The 27671-nt window shown below is 37.4% G+C and overlaps 1 protein-coding gene across 1 annotated transcript in view; it reads left to right on the top strand.

Annotated features, from left to right (window-relative positions):
• The window catches only part of Xrn1 (5'-3' exoribonuclease 1), a 110189-nt gene that overhangs the window by 3430 nt on the left and 79088 nt on the right, over nt 1–27671 (top strand). The window contains exons 2-13 of the mRNA XM_059268385.1: nt 9231–9463; nt 12356–12453; nt 14869–14978; nt 15082–15192; nt 16765–16847; nt 19442–19529; nt 19615–19783; nt 20617–20684; nt 21096–21233; nt 24751–24817; nt 25021–25126; nt 27276–27365. Coding sequence (XP_059124368.1) covers nt 9231–9463; nt 12356–12453; nt 14869–14978; nt 15082–15192; nt 16765–16847; nt 19442–19529; nt 19615–19783; nt 20617–20684; nt 21096–21233; nt 24751–24817; nt 25021–25126; nt 27276–27365 — 1361 coding nt within the window. The remainder of the gene's footprint in view (nt 1–9230; nt 9464–12355; nt 12454–14868; nt 14979–15081; nt 15193–16764; nt 16848–19441; nt 19530–19614; nt 19784–20616; nt 20685–21095; nt 21234–24750; nt 24818–25020; nt 25127–27275; nt 27366–27671) is intronic.

Raw genomic sequence — 27671 nt, forward strand, 5'->3', positions numbered from 1 at the left:
GGTCCAGAGTTTAATGTCCCCAAACTGCAGGGGTGGGGAGAACCTTTTTATTAGTGTGTGTTTGCTATGAATGATACGTGTGTGAATGTAGGAGCGTGCCATGGTGCATATTGTGGAGGTGAGACAACAACATTTGGGAGTCAGTTTTTCTCCTGCTGTGGGTTCCAGGGATCCCACATAGGTGGTCAGGCATGAGCCATCTTACAGGCCAAACTATTTGTGTTTTGAGTCTTTGTCTCCCTTCCTCCACCTCTTCTTTTTTTATTTTTATTTATTTATTTAATTTTGCCAGCAACTGTTCATTTTTACCTGACTTCATTGGAAAGAAAGCTGCCTCCATGTCATAGCAGTACAAGTCGATCCCTAGTGTGATTGCACTTAGCTGGGAAGTCCTCTGGGAGGCTGTACTTCCCTTCCTCAAATGAGGCACCTGGACACAAACTGAACTCTGCCTAATCTGTGTCCTCCCTTGCACAATGAAGATTCAGGTACCTTTTTTCATTTCTTATATCTACATAGTAGATTAAATGATAAGAGAAATGACCCTGAAGTCACTCAAGCAAGTAAATATGGATTCTAGGCTCCAAGGAGGTAAAGAGGTTACGTCTCGTGAATTTTCTTGACAATTAGTGAACCCAAAGATTTCCTGCAACAGTCACCTGCTTTTCTCCTCTGCTATCCAGGCCTTAGAACTTCACTCCCAAATGATCCATTCAGAGAGTTCACATGCCTGCCCACGCACTTAGGCAGAACATTGGGGCAGTCGGGACTGTGTGTGGAAGAAGAGAGCCTTTCAGAAGTGTCAGTCCGTTATGGCAGATACCAGCAGAGAAAAAAGTCAAATAAAATTATGATAGGGAAAAGAAAAGAAGCACAGAAACTTCCCTACATTCATTGAAAACTTGTAAATATATGCACTAAGAAAATTACATAAACCATGAAAGAACAAAAAAAAGTGAAAGAACTATACTTACCAGTTATGAAAACAGAACCTAGAGATTGTTTTAAAAATAAATGAATAAGCCGGGCGGTGGTGGCGCACGCCTTTAATCCCAGCACTCGGGAGGCAGAGCCAGGCGGATCTCTGTGAGTTCGAGGCCGGCCTGGGCTACCAAGTGAGTTCCAGGAAAGGCGCAAAGCTACACAGAGAAACCCTGTCTCGAAAAACCTAAATAAATAAATAAATGAATGAATGAATGAATGAATGAATGAATAAATAAATGAAAAAGATGCCTATGAGAGAAAAAGGCAAAAACAGGTGGTGCTATGAGAATTTTTAAAAAGAGATGGAGAGATTAGAGAGATGGCTCAGTGATCACGAGCACTTGTTGCTATTGCAGAAGAGCCTGGTTTGGTCCCCAGTACCAACATAGTGACTCAGAACCGTCTGTAATTACACTTCCCAAAAATCTAGTGCCCCTTCTGACCTCTGGACACCAAGTAGCACATACGCACATACATGCAAATACTCGGGGGGAAAAAATTTTAAGAGGTATATGATGGCTAATCTTATTTGTCAACTAATCTTAGTTGTCAACTTGACCACATCTGGAATAAAAAACCAAGCAGCCTGGCACATGTGTGAGGGATATTTCTTGATTGGATTATTTGAGGTAGGAAGACCCTCTGTAAATCTAGAACACCTTCTGGTGGCAGACTTATGTAAAGGACATGGAAGAAGGACAGGTTTTTCCTTTTGCCTGCCTATCTTCATTCCAGCAGGCAAGATCATCTATCCTGCTGCTGAGGCATTCCTTCTCTGGGATTAGAACCTACTTCAGGATTCCAATGTAGATCATCTGAGACACCCAGTTTTGTGTTGTTCAACTGTCAGGTTTGTGGACTTTCTGTGAGGAGATGGCCATTGTTGGACTAGCTGGACCACAGCCTATAAGCCAATCTAATAAATCTCCTTGTCATAAAAAGAGAGATTCCTTCTGTCTATCAATTCTGTTCCTCTAGAGAACTCTGACTAATGCAAGATGGAAAGAAGAAATTTTAAAAATTAAAAAGACTTAAAAGGATTCAAGGGCTGGAAATGCAGCTCAACAGTAAAACATTTGTCTATCATGCTTCAGGCCCTTAGCACCAGGAAAAAAGAAGAAAAGTTTTTCAGGAGAAAGTAACAAATAGGAGAGATAAGGTAATATAAGGGCTAATAAGTAAATAACAGGTATTCCTGGGGCGGGGGGGAAGCACAGCAGAGCAAGTTCTAAAACTTTCTATATATTAAAAAAGAAGTTGAAAGCACATGTTAAAAAATATATCATATACCTGAAAATATTTATTCATTTGACCAATGCCAAACATAGTCTAGTTAAAATTACCATACCTCATTGAAAAAGAAAAGGTAGTAACTTTAGCTTGAGATTTCCTAAATGGGAAATAGCATATCTATTCCTATTAGTGTCCCTCAACAGTTGAAGGACAGAAGGAGACAAAATGAAAATACTTTTATAAATTAGAAACGGTGGCTGGGTGGTAGCGCTCAGAAGGCAGAGGCAGGTGGGTCTCTCAGTTCTAGGCCAGCCTGGCCTACTGTGTTAGAGTTAAAACCTTTCCTTTTTATTTAGACAAAAAGGGGGAAATGTTGTGGAATAATCTTTTTGTACACTGTGAAGATGTGTCACTCTGATTAGCTTATTAAAAAGCTGAATGGCCAATAGCTAGGCAGGATTTCCAGGCACAGAGGATGCTAGGAAGAAGAAAGGCAGAATCCACGGCCAGACTGAGAGACAGGGAGCAAGATGCCAGAGGAGAGGTAAAAGCCATGAGTTACATGGCAACAAGTAGACAAATAGAAATGAGTTAATTTAAGTTATAAGAGCTAGAGGAATAAGCCTAAACTATAGGCTGAACTTTCATAATTAATAATAGTCTCCATGTAATTTTTTGTCAGCTGGCAGCCTAAAGAAAAATCTGTCTACATATGGCACCCAACATCTGCTCATGTATATACAAATAAGGGCTGAAAAGGCTTTTAAAAAAAGGAAGAAAAATAAAAGGTTAGGAACACGGCTTCCTGGTGACCATGTTCTCTTGGGTAGGCACAGTGGCATACAGAGGTACAGCTACCTGCTGCCTGCAGGCTGTAGGCAGCTGCCAGCACCTTGTGCCAGGTCCATGCACTAAGCTGAGCCATTCGGCAGCTGACATAGCAATTTAAGATTTGTCTCATGCAATCAGAGAACACAACAGATGCTCAGTAAAAACAGATTCAGACAGAAAAAAAACTCTAAACAGTTTACAGTATGTTTTTAAAATGTGCATAGGCTTAAAAAAATGGGTATAGACAATCATAGAAAAAATAGTTTATAAATAATATGATAAAGTCTTTAAAGAGAGACTAAAATAATATCAAAAGGATAAGCCACGTGAAGGTGGAAAATACACATCTGGATCTTATATGGCATCTCATTGACTTTGAATTTATTGATTGCTGATGAACACATAATAGCTGCCGAGAGACATTGATTATGGAAACTGCTAAATTAAACCAACCTATATATTTTTTAAATGTCTTCAAATTGGAAGTCAAAAAATATGTTGCATTGGAGAAGAGGTTATGCTTTTGTTTCCACAGAAAATGAAAGGGGTGTTGATTCATTCAAGGTTGATAGAGATCAGATTTGATTGGGGAGACCCCCTGAAAATCCTGGCTACAGACATAAAGAAACAAACTTAAAAAAAAAAAACTACAAGACAAGTGAGATATATTTTACCTGCTCAAACATAAAACAAAAAAACATCTTTGTCTGATTTATGTACAACACAGAGACCATACTTGTGTTAATGCCGATATATATGTTATCTTTGAAAGTTTGTGTGTTTCCTGAGCAAGAAGACCAGACACTAATGAAAAGGGGTGGCCCAGGTGATCCAGTCTCTCAGAGTGCCTCTGTTGTAGTTTCCTCAGAGTTCTGCATCAATAACAGTTTCAAGGCTGCTGGCTAAGATGGTCCAGCATGACAGACTATTCTGGCCAGGACTGCAGATAAGTCTTGCATCATCCCATCACACCAAGACTGAACAACAGCTAGCCCCCCCCCCCCACTTGACCATTATCTCAGTTTTCGCCAATTCCACTCAGAAACAACAGGAAGCAGTCTAGAGAACACAATGCCCACATTCCCAAGAGGTGGAGTGGGTAGTTTTTTGTCATTTAGTGGATTATGGATTTTTGTCATCATTTAGAGGGGTTAGTTATAAGTTGTTATTGGTAATGGTCAGGAAAAAAGCTGAACAAAGGAGATCAGATTCAGGAATATTGTTCTGAAAAGAAAAGGGGGGATAAAGGAATGATAGGATAAAAGGGTAGATTACTTAATCTACCTTTAAACTAAAAAAGCAACTACTAATCTTAAATATTTTACATTGGTATGGATTTTTGTATATCGATACAAATTTAAGGTTATTTTTGTTATACTGTATATATGTTTCTACTCTTGTTTAAGGTATTTTTATGTAGTGATACAAACTTAAGGTAATTTTTGTTAGAACATACTGTACATAAGTTTCTACTCTTGTTTAAAGTATTGTACCTATGGAGCACATTTAACAATGTAATGTAAATTTCTAGTCCTTGAAAGTTATTATTACAAACTATTTAGGATAATAAAGAAATCCAAGCCAAGCGGTGGTGGTGCATGCCTTTAATCCCAGCACTCGGGAGGCAGAACCAGGTGGATCTCTGTGAGTTCGAGGCCAGCCTGGTCTACAAAGCGAGTTCCAGGAAAGGCGCAAAGCTACACAGAGAAACCCTGTCTCCAAAAAAAAAAAAAAAAAAAAGAAATCCAGGTTAGTAGTTAGTCACCTATAACAAACTTGTAGTCATGTTAGGTATGTTTTCAAGGTCAAAAAAAGATATATTTTAAATAGACAGGTGGTCTTAAAACACTTTAGAGACCTACAGAATATGGCATTTAAGATGTTTTAATAACATAAGGTTTTTCATGACAGCGAGACATGTCTGCTTCTGGCAGCACCAATTTACTTCAGAGAAGATGATGGGCCTTGAAGAACCTCCATATGGAGTTTGCTTTCTTTGTGGCAAGGTTAGCCACTGGTCAAGAAAGTGCCCTTGCCTTGACTGCTGACAGTTGCTGTCCAATTGGACAAACAGGACACAAAAGAACGTGACTGCCAAACTTTGCCAAGACAAGGCGGGACAATCCTTCAAAATTCCTGCTTCACAGAAAAATCTGTCAGTTATTCTAGGCCTGTAGGCTGAAGATGGATGCCCCAACATTACAGAGGAAACCTGGGTGACTGTCCGGCAGTCAGATGTCTCTGTAGTTTCTTAGTTTTGGACGTTGTTTGCTCTGCACTTCCTATTTACTCCAGTAATATTTTATTCTTCTCAGGTCTCTGGTGGAGCTGAGGATGAGATAGTTATAGTTTTGTTACCAAATTTAAAAAAAAAAAAAGATGTTAAGTATATATGGTTGAGAAACATAAAAGCTTAAGTTGTTTAAGAAAATGTTTTAAGGTCTAAAACATTATTTTTAGGTTGGTAATATAAGCTATGATAAAAAGAAAATTAGGTACAAAACTTTTAATTCATCAGAATAGGATAGCTAATACAGTACTTTCTCCAAATTTGCCAAATTCAAATGGACTGGATATTGTAAATGTAGTTCTTACCTGATAATTGTTCTTTTTTTTTAAGATTTATTTATTTATTTATTATGTATACAGTATTTTGCCTGCATGTATGCCTGCACGCCAGAAGAGGGCATCAGATCTCATTGTTGATGGTTGTGAGCCACCATGTGGTTGCTGGGAATTGAACTCAGGACCTCTGGAAGAACAGTCAGTGCTATTAACCTCTGAGGCTTCTCTCTAGCCCAGTTTTTCTTATTGTATATAGTTTTACTGTATAGAGTTAAAACCTTTCCCTTTTATTTAGACAAAAAGGGGGAAATGTTGTAGAATAACCTTTTTTTTGCCCTGTGAAGATGTGTCACTCTGATTGGCTTAATAAAAAGCTGAATGGCCAATAGCTAGGCAGGATTTCCAGGCACAGAGGACACTGGGAAGAAAAAAGGCAGAATCCACAGCCAGACACAGAAAGGGAGCAAGATGCAGGAGAGGTAAAAGCCATGAGTCATGTGGCAACACATAGATAAATAGAAATGAGTTAATTTAAGTTATAAGAGCTAGAGGGACAAGCCTAAGCTATAGGCCAGTCTTTCATAATTAATAATAAGTGTCCATGTCATTTTTTTTTGTGAGCTGGCAGTCCAAAGAAAAACCTGTCCACACATACAGATTGGGAGAGAGGTAAAAAGCCAAGTGGCAGAATGTAGATTAATAGAAGCAGGTTAATTTAAGTTATAAGTGCTAGTTGGGAACAAGCCTAAGCTAAAGGCCAAACTTTTCTAATTGATAATGAGTCTCTATGTCATTATTTGGGGCTGGCAGCCAAAAAGAAAGTCTGGCTATAGCTGTACTCCACTTTCTAAGAAGCTTCACTGTCGGGGTGGTTAAAATTGCTAATGAACTATTCCTTAAGTCCGGCCTCCTTGTGACCTTAATATATAAGTAAGGATCATTTTGATCAATGTTTTATCTCTGATTGTACTCCCCTCACCTACTAGCCCGCACAGTGTACTTAGAAAGCATCTCTTCAAGGACAAAATTCTACAAGTGACAAAAATATGCCAATACTCACTTTCTCTTAATATTTAAACTTAGTTGCAGAGTAAGTAGCTTCAAGCCTGCAACCGCATATATTGCTACTACATAGACCCTACATACATTTTTCTCACAGTGTCCACACCATACCGATTGCCTTTCTGATTGATAAATTAATTTGCTAACTTTGCTTCAGTCTCACTCATCATGAAATTCTTTTCTGTAGTGGACAGCAAAAACCCAGATGTCTCCAAGATTCTGAGGACTCCTCAGGTTGCTCTGCTGACAGAGGCCACGCTGCTGGCCTGCTGCTAGTGACATTCCATTTCCTGTAGATGGGCTGCTGGTGTGGTTTTCGAGTCAGTAGCACCACCACTGAGAAGAGGGGAGATAACAATTATAGTCAAGGTGTAATTCCATGGAACAGCACTTGACTAATATGGAGGAAGCCCCTGGGTATAGCTGTTGCCTGATGTACAGGAAGCCTTCCTTTTTAAAATCCATTAGTACAAGCCTATTCACTCCTTCCTAGAAAACTGTACTTGTCTGAGGCTTCCCATAGGATGTTCAGAAAGGAAAGAATGTAAACATACTCTTTACAAAAAAAAAAAAAAAAACCATACAACTTGCATCATAAATTCTTAGAGCTGTATAGCCCTTTGATCTAGCACAATGCTATTAGTATTAAAATAGCTAGAACTGTATGGCTAGAGAGATGATTCTGTATTAAAAATGCTTGCTGTTCTTGAAGAGAACTAGCATTCAGTTCCCAGCACCCAAGTCCTAGGGAAGCTCACAACCACCTAAAACTATAACCCCAGCTCCAAATGTGTGGACACCCTCTTCTGGCTTCCATGACCACTTACACACACACACACACACACACACACACACACTCACTTTGAATTATTTTAAGTTTTAAAAATTATATTTAGCCGGGCAGTGGTGGTGCACGCCTTTAATCCCAGCACTCGGAAGGCAGAGGCAGACGGATCTCTGTGAGTTTGCAGCCAGCCTGGGCTACAGAGTGGGTTCCAGGAAAAGCTCCAAAGCTACACAGAGAAACCTTGTCTTAAGGGGAAAAAAAAAAAAAAGGAAATTGAATCATTTTGTATAAATTATTCTACTCTCAAGAACTTACAATGACGCTTCATTTGGGGTTTTCAGATTCCTGAAACAAATAGTAAGTCTTGAATGCTCTTTAAAATCTTGCAATTATGGCTGTTAATTTCAGTTGATCCTATTTGTTACTCAATAAGAACATTTAAAGAGTTTTTGTTTAGCACTTATTTAATTCTGTAAAGTAGGTATGTTTTAGATAAATGCTTGGCAGTATTTAATGATCTAAATCTTGTCACCCAGAAACCTCACAAGATATGCCATTTTTTAAATAATGAGCAAATAATATTGTTACTGCACATGTTTACTAATTAGAGCTAATTTTCTTTATTTAATGTATAAAGGAGACTAGTAAAAAAAATTATTTGATTGCACTGGATACTTACAGCCATTTCGGTTCTCTGTCAGTGTACATTTGTGTTGATAATGTGCTTGCTTAGAACAAAAACAACTGAAAACCAGAGTCATGAGACCTTCTATAAAAGTAGATGCCCCACCTACCCCTACCAAGCCCCTGAGTGAAGCCTGGAGTCTGACTTTCCATTACATCAGCTCACTATTTTGCCTCCATTTTCAGATAATCTAAGCTTTTAAAAACTAATGTAAGCCGGGCGGTGGTGGCACACGCCTTTAATCCCAGCACTCGGGAGGCAGAGCCAGGCGGATCTCTGTGAGTTCGAGGCCAGCCTGGACTACCAAGTGAGTCCCAGGAAAGGCGCAAAGCTACACAGAGAAACCCTGTCTCGGAAAAAAAAAAAAAAACTAATGTAATGAGTAAGTGGCTCTGTTTGCATAAACCAAATGCAAAAGGTATTAAGTCACTTATAAAACCTTTAATACTCTTTTATAAAACCTTTTGATGTAAATGGGCATTATTTTCCCATTTATATAAGAAATTGAGACTTTGCGATGCCAAGTAGCAAACATGGAGAAACTAATATTTTGAGTGCCGTATTAACTAAGTGCTTTCTCTGTTTTTTTCCTGAGGCTTTTTCTTTGAATAAATAGATTATTTCCTCATAGTAAGTTAGGTCAAGCTGTACATTATATAACTACATGATTGTCTCTGCATTACTAGTTACTCCTGTTTGCTTTCCTCTGCTTACTTTATTCAACTGTAATTGTTTATTCACTTTTTTTAAGATGTGTTTTTTAACTTTATATGTATGTTTATGGTATGTGTGTCTGCATATTTGTGCACATGCATGTGGTGTTTGAGGAGGCCAGAAGAGGGCATTGGATCCCCTAGGACTAGAGATACAGGGGGTTGTGCACAGCCCAGTGTAAACTACGATCCAAACTTGGGTCCTCTGGAAGAGGCCCCCTTGAGTTTTTATATATATTACATCCTGTTTGGTTTTTTTGTTTTGTCTAGTTTTTTGTTTTGAACCATTGAAGAATCACTTTTGCCAGGCATTAAAATTGTTATGATAATTAATAATCTGGAACTTTTTTTTTTTTTTTTTGCTTTTTAGATTCCAGAATTTGATAACTTGTACCTGGATATGAATGGAATTATACATCAATGTTCCCATCCTAATGATGATGATGTTCACTTCAGAATTTCAGATGACAAAATCTTTACTGACATTTTTCACTACTTAGAGGTGTTGTTTCGAATTATTAAACCTAGGAAAGTGTTCTTTATGGCTGTTGATGGTGTGGCTCCTCGAGCAAAAATGAACCAGCAGCGTGGGAGGCGTTTTAGGTAAATTATTTAAAACAGTTGACATAATAGAGTGCATCTTCTATTCAAATTTGGTTTCTATTTAAATCCTCAAAGTAACTGGTATACTCCATACTTATTATCATATTTGACTAGTCAAGTAATCAACTAGTAATTCTGGTGAATTATATCTCAAAGCTTGTGTTGGGTTTCATATAAAGTCACTCCGCTCTCAGTTCTAAGTCTTTAAATTTGGCTTTGATGATCGGTAAGTAGTAGAAGTGGAGCAGGACGCCTGTGGTGATCCACCTTGCTTTAGTCACCACAGAGTGTGCCAGGAGGTCATTCTAATGACAGTGACTCAACAACCCTAGTGAATGAGTATCTTAGTCTAGATGCTGACTTTGAGTAAACATGAGCCCTAATGGGCAGTAAGGCAAATGAGAGGAGACAGTAACTGGGATTTGGGAAGAGAGAGAGTTCAGGTAGGAACCTGGCATTATCAGCACCACTCTGTAGAAGTAAAAGGATTGGAGATTAAAAGAATCTTAAAATCAAAATCCTGATGTGTGGAGTATATCTAAATAACAGTGAAGTCAGGCTCTGTGCTTGTTTGGAGGTATCCTAAGTCCAGAGTATTTGAGGCGTTGTTAGCATAATGAAAGGCTCATTTAATCATAATGGTTGGATAAAGAATAACAGAGTATTCCTGCATCAAATGTGGACGTTGTCAAGAAAGATGAGACAATGTCTTAGAGAAACCTTCCAGTGAGACTAAGGAGAGAATGGCAGAATATTGATTTAACTACTAAAAAAAAAACAGTCTAAAAGTATTTAAAATACTAGGATCCTTAATTGGCTTTTTAAATTTAATTTAATTTTTGTTTGTTTGGTTTTTTGCTTTTTTTTTTTTTTTTTTCCAGACAGGGTTTCTCTGTGTAGTTTTGGTGCCTGTCTTGGATCTCACTCTGTGGACTAGGCTGGCCTTTGAACTCACAGAGATCCGCCAGCCTCCTGAGTGTTGGGATTAAAGGTGTGCGCCACTGCCACCCAAATTGGCTTTTTTTAAAACTAAAATTTAGATATTTGAGGACTACCTAAAGACTTAATCAGAATTTCTAGACATTGGAAAACTGTTTATACTAGGTATCTATACATGGTATTTATTAAACTAGTTTTAGGTAGCTACTAGCCTAAAAATTCATGTTAAGATGCTGAGGGTTCAGGCCTTTATCCCAATATTTGTGAGCACAGACAGGGAGATCTCCTTGAGTGCAAGACCAGCCTGGTCTCCATAGAGTTCAGCCACCAGAAGGTATCAATGCATCCTAGCTCTGTCTACTAGATCTACATTAGACAGAATGGATACCCTACTCCTTGCTTCTCAGTACCTGAAATGTTCCTAAGTACTGGTTTCTCTTCTTGTCACTCCTCTATCATAGCTGAACCCTCACCCCCAACAGCCTTAGTGTCTCAACTGGCATGGTGGTATCTTCTCACTTCTTCCCACCTTCCCAACTTTTATGGAGGCATCTAACTAACAAAAATCAACTCACTTCCAGAAACTGAATTGCAGGGAAGCCTTCCAGCTCTATTTTTAACTTCAGAACCTTTTCATTATCAGAAGTATAGACTACTTACTGGCTGGGAATTCAGGACCAATCAATCTGTTGTACTACCACAAACATACAGTAATTGCTAGGCTGTCGCCAAGAGCCCCATATTTCCTAGAAAGTCCCGTGGCATCTTCATACTTTAATGCTTGATGTCTTAGCTCTGAATCTGCCTTCTGGTTTTTATTCATACTGTGCCACTAAAATTTCCTTACAAGATCACAGGCTTATGTCCTAATTCAAAGACTAAGTGTGCATTGCTTTCTCTGCCCACAGCAAGTAACAGTGCTGATCCTTCTTTCGTTCTGGGATTTCTGTCCTTCATCTTCGTGTAGCTTTGCTCTGTTGGTGCCATGCTGGACCTCTGTCATCTTCCCTTTCTCTGCTGCTGTTTTTTCTTAAATTATCATTAAAGTTAACTTCCTTGAGCCCCGAGTGATCACATCTAATAACTTTGACTACTATGTCTCTACTGAGTACTCACAAATTCATCTTTATGGTGGTTTTCTCACTCCCAAGTTCCTTTTCTAGTGAAACGCTTGTTGACTGTCTCGGTTTGGATAGCCTAGATCCCAGCAGGCTTACCATGCTCAGAACTGAATTCCTCCTCCCCAAAACAGCTCTTTTCTCTTTACTGTTTCCATACTGTATGATAGCTGCCCGACCCAAGTCCAAGAGTAATTTGAACTCCTTTTCACATCTACAACCTATTTATACTTCTTTTTGTCATCTTTTTGAAATCTAGTATCTCAGTGTAGGCTGTCTTTATCTTTACTTAGATTATTTTAATAGTTGTTTCTATATTGCAGCTAAATTAAGCATGGCTACTCAATATCTCCCCTTGCTGTTCCCCCCTCCTGCCCCCCCCCCGTAGAATGTAATCTTTAAAGCCTGAAAGCATTTTTTGCTATATTTTATATACTCATATCATTGATGATTAGTAAAATTATTAAAATCATTAAATGATATAATTAAATATAGCAAACACAATTGACACTTAAAGCCTTTGTCCTTGTTTCTGGAATAAATTTGCTGTATATTATGTTAGAATTACTTAAGTGTTTGTAATGATTTGTGAGCTTTTTACTATTTTAATGTCCATCTTCTATAGTCTTCATATTAAAAAAAGCAAACCTCAATTCTGTAAATAAAAGCAAAGAATTCCTAGGCTTATTCATTTCTATTATGATTATTTTTTAAATTATATAGTTTTGAACCTTAAGGTCAACAAATTAGTGTTTTATATAAAAAAGCTTCTAAATAATAGTTTGTGTAAAATGTTTATTTTCTAGAAATGTAAGGTATTTTTTTCTCTTTTAAGGTCAGCCAAGGAGGCAGAAGACAAAATTAAAAAAGCAATAGAAAAGGGAGAAACGCTTCCTACAGAAGCCAGATTTGATTCTAACTGTATTACGCCAGGTAAATTGACTGAAAGACATTCTGAAAGATTTCAGATAGAAATTGAAGATTTTCCTAATGGGATTTGTTTTTAGACTAGTTGTCCTCAGGCCTTCATTAGCCATGTTTTCCCATTTCTATCTGCTCATGAGATGATCTCATCGTGTTGGCTGTGAAGGTTCCTATAAAGACCCCCTGTAGTGTTTCCAGGTGTTGATGAGCAGATATGGAGAGACTTTGTCAGCTACCTAGAGTTCCTAACCTGGAGGAACTCACGGGGGCTTTCAGTTGATTCTGCTTACTCACCAGTATCAAATAGACAAGTTTCTGTACCTACCCCGTGGCTTCAGGATGAGAAATCCATTCTTTTAGTTGAGAGTTTACTCCTCTACCTCCCAAAGGAATCTGGGATTTCTGTGACTTTAAGAAAATAGGGCCAGGGAAATGGCTCAGCAGATAAAGGCAGTTGCTGCCCATCCTGATGACCTGAGTTCAATTCCCAGGCTCCATGCTGGAGCTACTGCAAGTTATCCTCTGACCTCCACACACACAAATAAAATTAATACATAAATATAAAAAATAATAGTAATTTATTTGACTTAATTCTACATATATTACCCTACTTGATACACTTGAGGGGGTTGACTGGCATCTTTACAATCCTTTATTTTGGGCAAAAATCTTAAATGTAACTTTAAATTCCATACAAACTAGTGATTTTTGTTGTTGTTGTTGTTGTTGTTGTTTTAGGTACACATTGTTCAATTTAATAACCAGTTTCTCCTGGATATAGTTTTAAGATAGTATTGCCTTTGACTGTTGATCATCAGAGATTTTCTATGGTATAATCATTGTATACTCACTTTCCAGATTAAAATAATTTTTCATGTTAAGAATAGTAGTTATTGGGGCTACAGAGGTGGCTCAATGGTTAAAAGCACTGATTGCTCTTGCAGAGGACCTGAGTTCGATTCCCAGCATCCACATGGTAGCCTTCTGTAACTCCAGTTCTAGAGGATCAAATACCCTCTTTGGGCCTTCAAGGGCACTGCATGCACATGGTTCACATACATATGTGCAGGCAAAACACTATATATATAAAATAAGTATTTTAAAAATTAAAACATAGCAGTTATTGGGAGATAACTCAGTCAGTAGGGTACTTAATCACACAAACATAAGGACCTGAGTTCAATCCCCAGCACCCATATAAGAAACTGGGTATAGTGGTGCACACTTGTAAGCTTGCTGGGGAGATGAGTTAGAAGGATTCCTGGAGCTCCTGGTCAACCTATTTTGCCTACTTATTGAATCCTAGATTTCAGTGAGAATCTGTGTCTCAAAAGACAAGCTGGGCATGGTGGCACACAGCTTTAATTCCAATACTTGGGAGGCAGAGGTAGTAAGATCTCTGTGAGTTGGAGGCCAGCCTGTTCTACATAGCAAGTTCTAGGGCAACCAGGGATACATAGAGACTCTGACTAAAAAGTGAAAAAACAAAGTGGATGGTATCTAAAGAAGAACCAACCAATCACAGGTTGTCCTTTGACCTCCATATAAACACATGCTTCTGCACGAACCTATATATACACATACTAGTAGTTGTTGGAGTGGGAATACAGTTTATTTGGTAGAGTCCATCATTTGCACCATGAGATCCTGGGTTCAGTCCTCAACACAGTATAAATCGGGTGTGGTTGTGCATGCCTGTAATCCCAGGACTTGGGAAATAGAGGCAGAGGATCAGAAGTTTAGGGTTATCCTTAGCTCATAGTGTGTTTAAGACTAACCTGGACTACACACTTAAAAAAAAAAAGAAAGCAATATTAGTTATTAATAATATAAATTAACAATAATAATTATTGTTAGCAATATGATTAAAACTACATGTCTTATAAAAATATTTCAGGATCTAGAAAAACAATTCAGTGTGTAAAAGCATTTTCCACACAAGTTGACCTGTGTTCAAAGCCTAGAACCCATGGTCGAAGGATAGAATGAACTACAGAAAACTCCTCTAGCCTCCTCATATGTGCCATAGCATACATATACTCACCCTCACACATTACACACCATACACAGGCATAATGATAATAAATAAAATTAATAATATGCTTAGGAATTCAGCAAAAATGGAGAAAGTTGGAGTTAATTAAAGTTCAAACTGCTCTTAGATAAAATACTTCAAGCACAGTGTGTAGATTGTGTAAAATTCACGACTACCTTTGTGGCACTGACTTTATTTAAGGTTGCTAGTGACATTTGAAGCATTGAAGATACTTGCTAGAAGACACAGTCTATGATTTGCTTGCAGGATAAACAAGAGAGCTTCGGGCTTCCTTTGAAGATACTGATTCTATGTTGTTACTGGAACTTAACTGTTTTTGGTATTTCCGTCTTTCTCAGATTAACCTTTTTAAAACTTTTTATTTATAGGGACTGAATTCATGGCCAGGTTGCATGAACATCTGAAGTATTTTGTAAATATGAAAATTTCCACTGACAAATCATGGCAAGGCGTTACCATCTACTTCTCAGGCCATGAGGTTATCATCTTTTTTTTAATCTAAGGAATTTTTAAAAGTTTAAAATTTTTAAAAGTTTGAAGCATAGCATATTACCACCTTCTTTTTTAAACATTATGTTTAGACTCCTGGAGAAGGAGAGCATAAAATCATGGAATTTATCAGATCCGAGAAAGCAAAGCCAGATCATGATCCAAACACCAGACATTGTCTTTATGGCTTAGATGCTGACTTGGTAGGTATACCACTTATTGTCATTATAAGCTTGTGTCATATAACTAAATACCTAAGAGGTGGAGTTCTTAATGCAGGAAGTTCATTGGCTGTAGCAGCAAATATAGAAGGCAATGATTGCTACATTTGCCATTATCTAAGTTCTAAAAGAATTGAGAAAATAAGCTTTGTTTGTTTGTTATAGATTATGAATAACTGATGTCAGTATAGCCTACAGACCTGAGTAACCCTAGTTCTATGAGTATGATGCTGAGGAGGAAATGCTGAAGCCAGGGAAAGAGGACTGTTTAACCTCATGTTTTTACTGTCACGAAAACCTCCTAATTCATAGCTCCATGCCTCAAATACCTTTTATATGTATGACTATTTTGCCTGCATGTATGTATGTGTACCATGTGTGTGCCTGTTGCCTGAGGAGGGCATTGGATCCCCTGGAACTGGAGTTAGGGGTAGTTATGAGCTGCCCTGTAGGTACCTGGAACTGAACCCAGGTCCTCTGCAAGAGCAGTAGTAACCTTTCTTTAACTGCTGAAGCCATCTCTCCAGCCCCCTATCAGAGAAGATTTCATACTAACCAAAACTAAACAAGCAAGCTAGTATAATGACCTTCTTTGTACTCTTAAATTTCCTTAAGTTTTCTGGGCTTTTTTTTTGTTTGTTTTTGAGACAGGGTTTCTCTGTGTAGCCCTGTTTGTAACAGCCCTGGCTGTCCTGAAACTTGCTCTGTAGATCAGGCTGGCCTCAAACTCAGAGATCTGCCTGCCTCTGCCTCTTGAGTGCTGGGATTAAGGCATGCAACATCACACCAGGCAAGTTTCCTTAAGTATTAATTTTTTTTTAATTTAATGTAGTCATCTGCCTCTTTTCTACCAACATGGGTTATTGAAACAAATTCCGTACACTGTTTTTACCTAATAAATACATATTTTCATATTTGTATAAACAAGTTTTTAAGGTACTTAACCACAGTGCCATTATCACATACATAATAATAATTGCTTAAGGTAAATAACCACATCTCCTGATTGTGTTATAAATTTTCACTTTGTTTTGTTGTTTGAATAAGAATTTAAATAAAATAAACAATATATATTGCCATTGATTCACATGGTCACTATACTTTTGAGTTCACTTGAGGGAGTAAGACATAGGAGAAAATTAAAGTGCCCTTTTCCATGTTGGAATGAATTTTCATATTAATGTCACCCTGACCTCTAAGCATCCTCTATATTTTTGTAGCATAGGAGAGTTGCTGTTTCTAATTTCTAATCCTCATAAGAAGTAGGAATTTGTGGAAATCCAGAGAAAGTTTTGTGATTTAGGGGAGGAGTGGATGATATAGTGTCACTTTCAAGGCTCGTGGGCTCTGAGGTGGACATAGTTCTAGAAAAGTGAACTCCCTTGATTCCATCCATATCCTGGCATTGGGTCATTCTGTGATATCTGCATATTTGATTTCAATTTTCACATTTTGACTTTGCAGTCTTCTCTGTATAGATATTAAGTTGCTTTTGTAAACCTAATGGTATGAACAAAGGTAGGATAGAAATATTTCGTAATTATTTTTCAACAGATCATGCTTGGATTAACAAGTCACGAGGCACATTTTTCTCTCTTAAGAGAAGAAGTTCGATTTGGTGGAAAAAAAACACAAAGGTAAATCAGGTGTTGGGAGAAGGACCAAAACTGAAGCATGGCTAGTAGTCCCTTAGAGATGGGCTCTGCAGATAGTCTTCATTCATGGGTGCTGTTTGCTGTAGTCCAGGGCGTCCTCCTCTTTTATCGCCTATGCTTTAGATGTCTGTAGTACCCAAGAAAACACTGTCAAATCTAACCTCCTAAAGCTTACCCCTGTGTTTTAGTCTAAAAGTTTTGTAGAGGGTTTGTTTTGCTGTTTGGGCTTTGGTTATTTTTGCAGTGCTGGACTTGAACCCAGCAGTAAACACTCTGCTGCCGAGTTCGGCTCTGCTCTGAGTTACATAGTTTAATCGTTTATCCATTTTGAATTAGTATTTGTATATAGTACGAGGTAAAAATCTAACTCCATTCTTTGTATGTGGGAACTCAATTTTCCCATCACTGTCTGTTGAGAAAACTGTCCTTTCCCTATTGAAAGTCTTGGTTCCTTGTTGAAAATCATTTGCTCATGTATGCAAAGTTTTATTTCTTGTGCTTCGATGTTATTTCTTAGTCATATCTACCTGTTTTATACCATTACTGGTGTATTCATGTAGATTTTAATGTAGTTAACATTGAAATCAAGAAGAATGAAACCCCAACTTTATTCTTTTTTCAAGATTATTTTGAATGTTTAGGGTCTCTTGGAAGTATGGTGTTTTTTATTTATTTATTTATTTATTTTTTAATGATAGATTTTCCTATTTTGGTGATTTAAATGATAGATTTTCCTATTTTGGTGAAAAACATCATTGGGGTTTTGATAAAGGATAGCTTTAAGAAAGTTCTAAGAAATCTGTAGATTTTTAAAACATCTTGATGTTAAGCCTTTTAATCCATGTGTACACATTTTGTGTCTTCTTTTAATTTCTTTAAGTAATATTTTGTAGTTTCCCTGATATACCCTTGGTTAAGTTTATTCCTAAGTATATAACTATTCTGGATGCCATTTATATATAGAATCAAGTTTTTCAGATTTTTTTATTTTATTTTAGGTGCATGAGTGTTTTGCTTGCATGTATGTATATGCACCACATGCATGTGTGGTGCCCACCAAAGCTAGAAGAGGATGTCAGGTCCTATAACTAGAGTTACAGATGGTTGTGAACCACCATAGGGTTCTGGGAACTGAACCCTGGCCCTCTTAACCTCTGAGCCACCTCTCCAGCCCCTGGAATAATTTTCTTAATTTCCTTTGATGGTGTACAGAAATACTACCTATTTTGTTCCCTGTAGATGCATTATTTGTTTATTAGCACTAATATGTTTTTATATATCCTATGGAGTTTTCTGTATGTAAAATAACACCATCTAAAAACAGATAAAATTGTACTTATCCCGTTCCAATTTTAATTCCATTTCTTTATCTTTCCTGCCTCATTGCCCTGGCTAGGAGTTAAAGAACAATGTTGAATAGCTATGGTGTGTTGAATAGCTGTGGTAAAGTAGGTATCCTTGTCTTATTCCTGGTCTTAGGAATAATGTTTTCACTCTATAATGTTAATTATGTGTTTTCATAAATGTCCTTTGTCATATTAAGGAAATAAATTTATCTCTATAGGTCTTTTTCTCTTTTGAGAGTATATTTTACAGTGTGTGTGTGTGTGTGTGTGTGTGTGTGTGTGTGTGTGTGTGTGTGACACACAGAGAGAGAGAGAGAGAGAGAGAGAGAGGGAGAGAGAATGTGTGTGTGCACGCACACATGCAATGCATGGCATGTGTGGAGGTCAGAAGGACAGCCTGTAGTAGAAGCAGGCTCTGGAGATCAAACTCCAGGTCATCAGACCTAATGGCAAGTGTCTTTGCCCAATGAGCCTCTTGCTAGCCCACTCTCTCTAATTTTAACACAGTTTCTTCCTATAGGCCAAGCTAGCCAAAACTCTATGTATAGTTTCTTCCTATAGGCTAAGCTAGCCAAAACTATGTAGACCAGGCTGGCCACAAACTCATTATCCTGCTGCCTCTGCCTCCTGAGTACTTACATTTCAGGTGTTATAATGGGAGAGTGTTTAATTTCGTTAAATCCTTTTTCTGCAAAATGATCCCAGAAAATTTTCCCCTTCACTCTGTTCACATGCTATATGATGTTGGTTTTCTTATGTTGAACTGCCCTTGGATCCTTATCATAAATCTTGCTTATGTATTATCTATTTAAATATATTACTGTCCCCCTAATATTCTTTTTTATAGCTAAACTTGGAGTATAAGCCAATATAGCTTCCTATCCAATGCAAGAGATAATCTACATTGCATAAATTTAAAAATGTACATCCACCCTCACGCCCTCACTAATTTGTACACTTCCTACAATGACCAGTAGCCACACTAGTTTCTCATATGTATTGTGTATTTAGATCATACGAGTTCTTAAGAGTCCTTCCACCAAAAGTATAATGTAAACCAATTATTTTGAACTTTACCATGTTTCACCCATTATGATAGCATTCTCATATAATTGTATATAAATTACTTGATTTAAATATAAGAATTATCTCTTAACGATAACTTTTACTTAACCATTGCTGCATTTTTGAAGTTGGACCACTCTGTTTTGATCACTTGACTAATTGCAGGGTATGTGCACCAGAAGAAACGACGTTTCACCTCCTACACTTGTCTTTAATGAGAGAGTATATTGATTATGAATTTTCAGCATTAAAAGTAAGTATTAATATAGCCATTGACTGCAGTTTTTTGCATACAGAAATTTCTATAGGATTTCAGTTTATTCTCCATTTTGCCATAGGAAAAGATCACATTTAAATATGATATTGAAAAAATTATAGATGATTGGATTTTGATGGGATTTCTTGTTGGCAATGATTTTATCCCTCATCTACCTCATTTACATATTAATCATGATGCGCTGCCTCTTCTTTATGGAACATATATTGCCATCCTGCCAGAACTTGGAGGTAAGACCACTCTTTACTGCTAATTTAGTTACCAGCTCACCCTAAAGATTTCTCTCTATTTATTAGATTATTGCATGCATGACTAAATTAGGAAAATATTGTGGACTCCTTTTAGTCTAAGTGGTAGGCACTGAGGTTGTTATTTTCAGTGGTCACTAAAGAAACTGACCTCATGTAAATAACCTCACTCATTAAATAACTAATGTCACCTCCGATTCCTTAAGAAAACCAGCAGACCTCATTACTTTCATTTCATTTCGTTCATATTTCATTGTAGAAATCCAGTTGTTCAAAGTATACGTAAAAGTATTTAATATGAATCAAAATTTTCTTTCAGTAAAAATGGGAAATTGGTAAACAATTTTTCTAAATTACAGGAAATTACTCCTTTCCTCTTTTTTCTTCCCTCCTCCCCCTTCTTTTTCTTTTTAAGGCAAAGTCTTACCATGTATTCCCAGGTTTGCCTCAAACTCAAAATCCTCCTTCCTCAGCCTGTATAACCTAATATAACAGGATACATGTGTGCCTCTACAACCAGCTACACCCCTTTTCTTGCATAAACATGTCCAATTGAATGATCCAGATAGACTGTAATACACATGGTGTTGTTACAAATATGGTTGGAAATGCGGAAGCATTATTATTATATAACCTGGACTTTCCAATATTTTACTCTAGTGGCTAAAATATAGTAATATAAAGGTTATAAGACAGTAAAACGGAGAGTTTTCTTCATTAAAATAATTATGCAGCAGTTTGTAGAAAGAATTTTATAGAGCTATTTAGAAAATAATGTCAGTTTAAACTACAAGTTTAAATTTGATTCATTTTAGGTTATATTAATGAAAGTGGGCATCTCAACTTACCACGATTTGAGAAATACCTTGTGAAACTGTCAGATGTAAGTAACTACAAGGTTTTTGCTATCTTGGGGTAGCGGTGAATGTCACTAATCATTTAGTTAACAAGGTTTTTTGCTATCCTGGGGTAGCTGTGAATGGTCACTAGTCACTTAGTTAATACGAGAGGGGGGATAAAACTGTTTTGTAGCTTTGTTCTGATTGTTCATTCTGTATAATTTCATTTGAATTATTTGATTTTAATTATTTATGTTTAATTTTCAGATTTAATGATGTTGTGTGTGTATATATAAACATTATCCAAGTTAATGATACTGTGTATGTGTGTGTTTGTGTGTGTATGTAAACATTCTCCTATTTTCTATACCCCAGAAATAGTTTCTGTTAGAAATTTAGTTTGTATTCTTTCACACATGTTTAAGTCATTTTAAAATATAATTTTTTTTGTTCAGTTTGATCGAGAGCACTTCAGTGAAGTTTTTGTGGACCTCAAATGGTTTGAAAGCAAAGTTGGTAACAAGTATCTCAATGAAGCAGCAGGTGTGGCAGCCGAAGAAGCCAAGAACTGCAAGGAAAAGAGAAAATCAAAGGTGACCAGTTTCTAGTGTCCCTTCTTTCTTTTCCTGTTCTCTTCTTTCTTTCTTTCTTTCTTTCTTTCTTTCTTTCTTTCTTTCTTTCTTTCTTCCTTCCTTTCTTTCTCTCTCTCTCTCTCTCTTTCCTTCTTTCTTTCTTTCTTTCTTTCTTTCTTTCTTTCTTTTAACTATAATGGTTAAACTAATATTCCTTGTTTTTCAGTTCCTTAGGTTTCGGAGCATTGTTTTCATTTCTTCTTCTTATGAGCGTCTAAAATTGATTTGGTTTCTGTCTCTCTGTGTTTCTTTCATATCATAAATACGTATTTAAAGAAAAATTAGTTTCTTATTTTCCCCTCTAAGGAATAGCAGTATGTTTCCTCTATCAAGAAGCCGATAAATGGGGCTAGACAGTTGACTCGGCAGTCAAGAGCACTTGTAGAAGACCCGAGTTCAGTTCCTAGCCCCATAGGCAGCTTACAACTGTAACTCCAGTTTCAGGGCTCTTCCATCCTCTTCTGGCCTCTGTGGATACTAGGAACACTGTGTGTGTGTGTGTGTGTGTGTGTGTGTGTGTGTGTGTGTGTGTGTGAGAGAGAGAGAGAGAGAGAGAGAGAGAGAGAGAGAATGTTTTAAGAAGCCAGTAAGTTAACTTTTTTTTTTTTTTTTTTTTTTTTTGGTTTTTCGAGACAGGGTTTCTCTGTGTAGCTTTGCGCCTTTCCTGGGACTCACTTGGTAGCCCAGGCTGGCCTCGAACTCACAGAGATCTGCCTGGCTCTGCCTCCCGAGTGCTGGGATTAAAGGCATGCGCCACCACTGCCCGGCCAGTAAGTTAACTTTTAAAATCAGTTATTTAAATTGTGTTATTTGAAAACAACAGACCACTAGATTATTTTATATTTATTTGGGACCTGTGGGGTTTTTTTAATTTGTTTGTTTACTTGTTTGTTTATTTGAGACCAGCTCTCATGTACCATAGGCTGGCCTCGATCTCCCAATCTCCTCCCTCCATCTCGTAAGTTGTGGGATTTATAAGTATGTTACATGGTTCTCTTGAACTAGTTTGTTAACTGTGAATATTTATAGCATTTCATTTTGTGACACTAAGCCAGCAGTAGACTGACTAAGAATAATTAATAGAACAGTATCTAAGGGCTAGAGAGATGGCTCAGTGATTAAGAGCACTTGCTTCTCTTGCAAAGAACCCAGGTTTTATTCCTGCACAAATGTGATGGCTTACAATCATCTTGGAACTCCAGTTCCAAGGTATCCAGCACCCTCTTCTGGCCTCCATAGGCATCAGGCATACATGCAGTACACTTACATATATGTACACAGAACACTCATACACACAAAATAAAAATAAATAAATCTTTTTAAAATAGTATAATATCTAGTAAATGTTTCTGCTTAATAATGAATGATAGACTCACTTAGAATATTCTAGTGTCTACAGAAGATCTCCAATTAAACGATGTCTTACTTGTGTTAGTTTGTAAAAGAAACCTCAACTTTTCTTCAGCCTATCCATAATGATAGGTTTTTCTATTTCTGGCACGGTTTTTCTATTTCTTTTTTTTTTTTTTCACATTTATGTGTGTAGTGTTTGTGTGTATTTGTATGTGTGAGTGCATGTGTGCGTTGGTGCATGTTCAGGCCTGAAATTGTTGTCCTCAGTTGCTCATCACTTTACTGAAGCAGGTAACCACAGCTGACCTAGTCTCCCCGATTCCAGCTAGTTTGCTAGCCACTAGCTCAGGGCATCCCCATGTCTGCCTCACAAGTGCTGGGATTATGGCAGGTACCACAGCTGGCTGCCTTTCTACGTGGTGCTGGAGATGTAGCTCCAGTACTCACATTTGCCATCAGACACTTCATCCACCAAGCTTTCTCTCCAGCCTAGCATATGTGCATAGCTCTTTTTTAGTGGAACTTAGCAGTCATCAGTTCGATTCCACTACAGGTATTTCTCCTAAGAAAACAAGCTTTGTACTAGGTGTGATGGTGCATACTTATAACTCCTGCTTGAAGTGCAGAAGCTTGAGGACCTTGAATTTCAGGTCAGGCCTGCACCACACAGTAAGGCTCTCTCAACTAGAAAGAAAGAAAAAGGAAAGAAAAGAAATTTTGCAACTGTGGAGGAAACCTCTTTACAAAACCTGCATGTTAGTAACTCCTAGCTTCCTCTACTTTAGCTCAGTCCTTAAACTTCATAAATTTCACCAGTCTTCCAGGAATATGTGAGTTATAGTAAAAATACATGCAGGCATGGCCCATGACTGTGAAGCTGGTAGAGGCCAGAGTTGTATAAAGAAAAGCTAACGGGAGTCACTGCTGGTAGCTAAGCTACCAGAAACATGCGAGGAAAGGTTACGATCATAAAAGTAAAACATAGGCAAGCATGGAAGATCCAGGGTTAGGACAGACTCAAGAATGACTGGAGTCAGAGATTCAGGAAGTGCTCATTGGGGCAAGCTGAAACAGATAGGTCGTATTAGGAGCAGCTCAAAATCTGGTGTGTAGCACGAATATTAAAAGGTCTTATCAATAAAAACGAATCTGGAGCCAGGTATTGGGGTGAATGCTGGAAGATCAGAGAAGCAGAACAAGCCACAGCCACCTCACCTTGCCAGTTCCTAAGCTGATCCTGTTTCCTCAGACTGGAAGCCTCTGAGCCCTTATCCAGAATAAATCTCAGCTGAACTGTGCTGCTCAAAAGCCTAAAAGCTTAACCAGGCTCTAGTTCCTCGTCCTCATGCCTTAAATACTTTTCTGCTTCCTGCCATCACTTCCTGGGATTAAAGGCTCTTGTTACCACGCCTGGCTATTTCCAGTGTGGCTTTGAACTCAGAGATCCAGATGGATCTCTGCCTCTGGAATGCTAGGATTAAAAGCGTGTGTGCCACCATTTTCTGGCCTCTATATCTAGTGGCTGTTCTGTTCTTTGACCCCAGATAAGTTTATTAGGGTGCACAATACTTTAGGGAACACAATATCACCACAATGGTGTCTAACAATGTTAAGTTGATAGGTTGTGAAATTATTTCATTTTTGTTTGTATTGTAATTGATAAACTAAATACTCTTGGTCTTGGTACATATAATTAAATATACTTTTACATTAGTGGGAATCATTTATTATATGTCAGTTCTATATAATAAAATATATAATTTTAGAAAACCAATTGATAAGCAAAAAGACATACAGTTTCAAGGTTTGTTTGGTTTGTTTTTTTTTTTCAAGGTTTTTCGAGACAGGGTTTCTCTGTGTAGCTTTGGAGCCTATCCTGGAACTCACTCTGTAGACCAGGCTGGCCTTGAACTCACAGAGATGCGCCTGCCTCTTCCCTCTAAGTGCTGGGACTAAAGGCGTACTCCACCACTGCCTGGCTTAAATCTTATTTTTAAAGTAAGCTGCTATAGAGTATCCTTTAAAGATCATTTCAGTTGTATTTAGTATATTCCTAATCTCCTTTTTACATGTCTGACTTGGAAACATCTTGCTGTTCATCTTATGATAATTTGTAATTTTATAGGGCCAGGAAAATTCCTTAAGTTGGGGTGCTTTAGACAAAAGTGAAGGTGAAGTAGTGGCTTCCAAAGGTGAGTACACACTGTATTCTAATGTTATTTCTTTGACACAATAGTTGTTAGCTGTTCCTTTATTAGTACTAACCCATCAATATTTAGTTGGATAAGTTCCTATGATAGTTTATAAGTATCAATGTTGATATGCATTAGTCGCCACATCAGGTGGAAAACAATATTCATATTTATCAGTCACATCTTTCTGGTTTTTCTCACAGATAATTTTGAAGATGAGACAGAAGATGATGATCTGTTTGAAACTGAATTTAGACAATATAAAAGAACATACTATATGACGAAGATGGGGGTCGATGTAGTATCTGAGTATGCTTTTTCTGATTGTTTTATTTTGCAGTAGAAAAACTAGATTTTACAATTCTTCAGAAAACAACATGATTTTAATGAAGTAGTGGGAGATTTATTGGTTTCTTAAAGTATGCATTTCATGATAGTAATTCTGGCATGTGTTCTATTTCTATAATAAAAATTGCTGATGAGATGGACTAGGGAGATAGCTTGGTGAGCAGAGATGGCTTAGTGGATAGCATTTGCCCCACTACCTGAGGACCCAGGTTCTCATCTCTATCACCCGTGCAAATACCAAGGCAGGTGTGGCAACCCACCTATGGTCCTAGAGCTCAGGAGGATGTCCTGAATGTAGAAGCAGGATGTCCCCAGTGCAATCTGGCTAGTTAGAATAGCCAAATTGTAACTTCTGGGTTCAACAAAAGACCCTTCCCCAACATACAAGGTGGAGAGCAGTTGAGGAAAATAACCAGCATTGGTCTCTGGCCTCCACAAACAAGTACACATGTGCATAAGCACCCTCACACAACCATATGCACTCACACACATGCAAGCATGCACACGACACATGCATAAAAATGTCTTTGATTTAATTAGCAAATGGAAACATCCTTATACATATTACAAGGTATTTAAACTACTGAAAAATTAAAAGTAATCTAAATGTCCAATCAATGGACCAAGGATACAATTCAGTGGAAGGGTGCTTGTCTAGACTCTGGGAGGCCCCAAGTTTGATTTCTAATATCAGAAAAAAAAATAATAATACTAACAAATGTCTAAGGTTCAACATGGTAGCCAGTGCCTGTAATCCCTTAGGAGGGATTCAGGAAGCAGAGTCAGAAGGATTGCCACAATCTGGAATCAAAAAACTTAACATAAGCAAGTTCCAGGTTAGTCATGGCTACATTACAAGAATCTGTCTCAGAAACAACCAAATCACTTTTTTAAAAGTCTAATAAGAAGCACCACCTGAGAGCCAGGGGTTGTAACACTTGAGTACAGTCAAGAGGTCAAAGCATGAGGGTGAAAGTTGAAAGCCAGCTCAGCTCCATAGCAAGATCTTGTCTTTAAAAAGGAAGGCTCAGTATACCTCTGGCTCATCATCTCTCCTCTCCCCGTCTCCAGAATGTGGACACCTATTCAATGGTGATTGCAAAAAGTTCCCCACAACTCAGAAAGATGGGTATAATCTAAAGACAGGAAACACAATCACACATATGTATAATACACACACTTATTGGTACTTTTTTTAATTGGGTAAACAAGAAAAACTAACTGGGGTAGTAGTGTGTGGCTAGTCCGAGCTATTTGGGAAGCTAAGCCCATAGGATCACTGGAGCCCAGAAATTCACGGGGCAAGATAGCGCGGCCTCATCTCAGCAGTGACTAAAAAGCAGCACACCGAAATGACTAATAATTGCTAGAAGGTGATAAGAATTGTTTTCTCCATTTTCCATATTTCTAGCAATCAGGAAATACTTGTTTAAAGTAAGAAAGTCTTATATGTCACGTTTAAAAGCATACCTACCAAGAGAACCAACTCCTGAAAGTTGTCTCATGACCTCCATACAAGTACATGGCATGCATACACACACACAAATAAATTAATAACAAGACGTTTTAAAGATATAAGCATACCGACTAGAAATACAGAGATACAAAATTTCTAAGTGGTTATTTTTGGCTTTAGACTATGGTCTGTTTTGTTGTGGTGATTTGAAGATTTGAAGATTTGTTTTCCCCAAATCTTAATAATAGCATTTGGCTTTTGAGAAAGAATAGAGGGAATCTTGATCAGAACATATAACACTTTCTAAAAGGTGTTGTAAATGCTATCTCTAGGTTTCTAAGAAGTCCCGGGTTTACTCTCATTCCCACTATGTAAGAGAGTGATAGTACCACTTTGTAGAAAGTTCATTAGATGGAATCTTCAAAAACATTAAGGCAAAAATATAACAGACTGACAACTTAAGTATGCACATTAGGTTTAACTATACTGATGGTTGGCTTAGAAAACTAAAGCAACCTTTCATGTGACAAGATGGAACTGTAAATATTTTGGAATTTTTCTGTTTATAATTTTTAGGTATTAAAAATACAACTGAAGACGTTGGCCTATCTTCAGAAAACAATGTTATAATGAAAATGCCCCTTTCTGTTTCAGTGAGTTTCTGGCTGATCAAGCTGCTTGTTATGTTCAAGCTATACAATGGATCTTACACTATTACTATCATGGAGTCCAATCCTGGAGCTGGTAAAGGCATCTCATTTTATAATGGTTTCTACTAATAGAGTCTCATTACACATCTCTTTTCCTTTTATTTCTACTTAAAAGAATTTCTCATATATGTATACACAAATAAAATTTAAAAACAATTTTTGGTCTCCCTCTTTTCTCTTCCTTTCTCTCTTTATATCCCAAGTCTCTGTCTCCCTGTGTCATATTGAAATGTTTTTAATTTTATCTTCAAAGCCTTATTAAACTTATTTAACTACATGTCTGTAGTTAAAGATGGGAAGATTATATTATAAACAGTTTATAATTTTGTGGTTTAATCTC

This window comes from Peromyscus eremicus, chromosome 7, assembly GCF_949786415.1.
Source record: "Peromyscus eremicus chromosome 7, PerEre_H2_v1, whole genome shotgun sequence".
NCBI lineage: Eukaryota > Metazoa > Chordata > Mammalia > Rodentia > Cricetidae > Peromyscus > Peromyscus eremicus.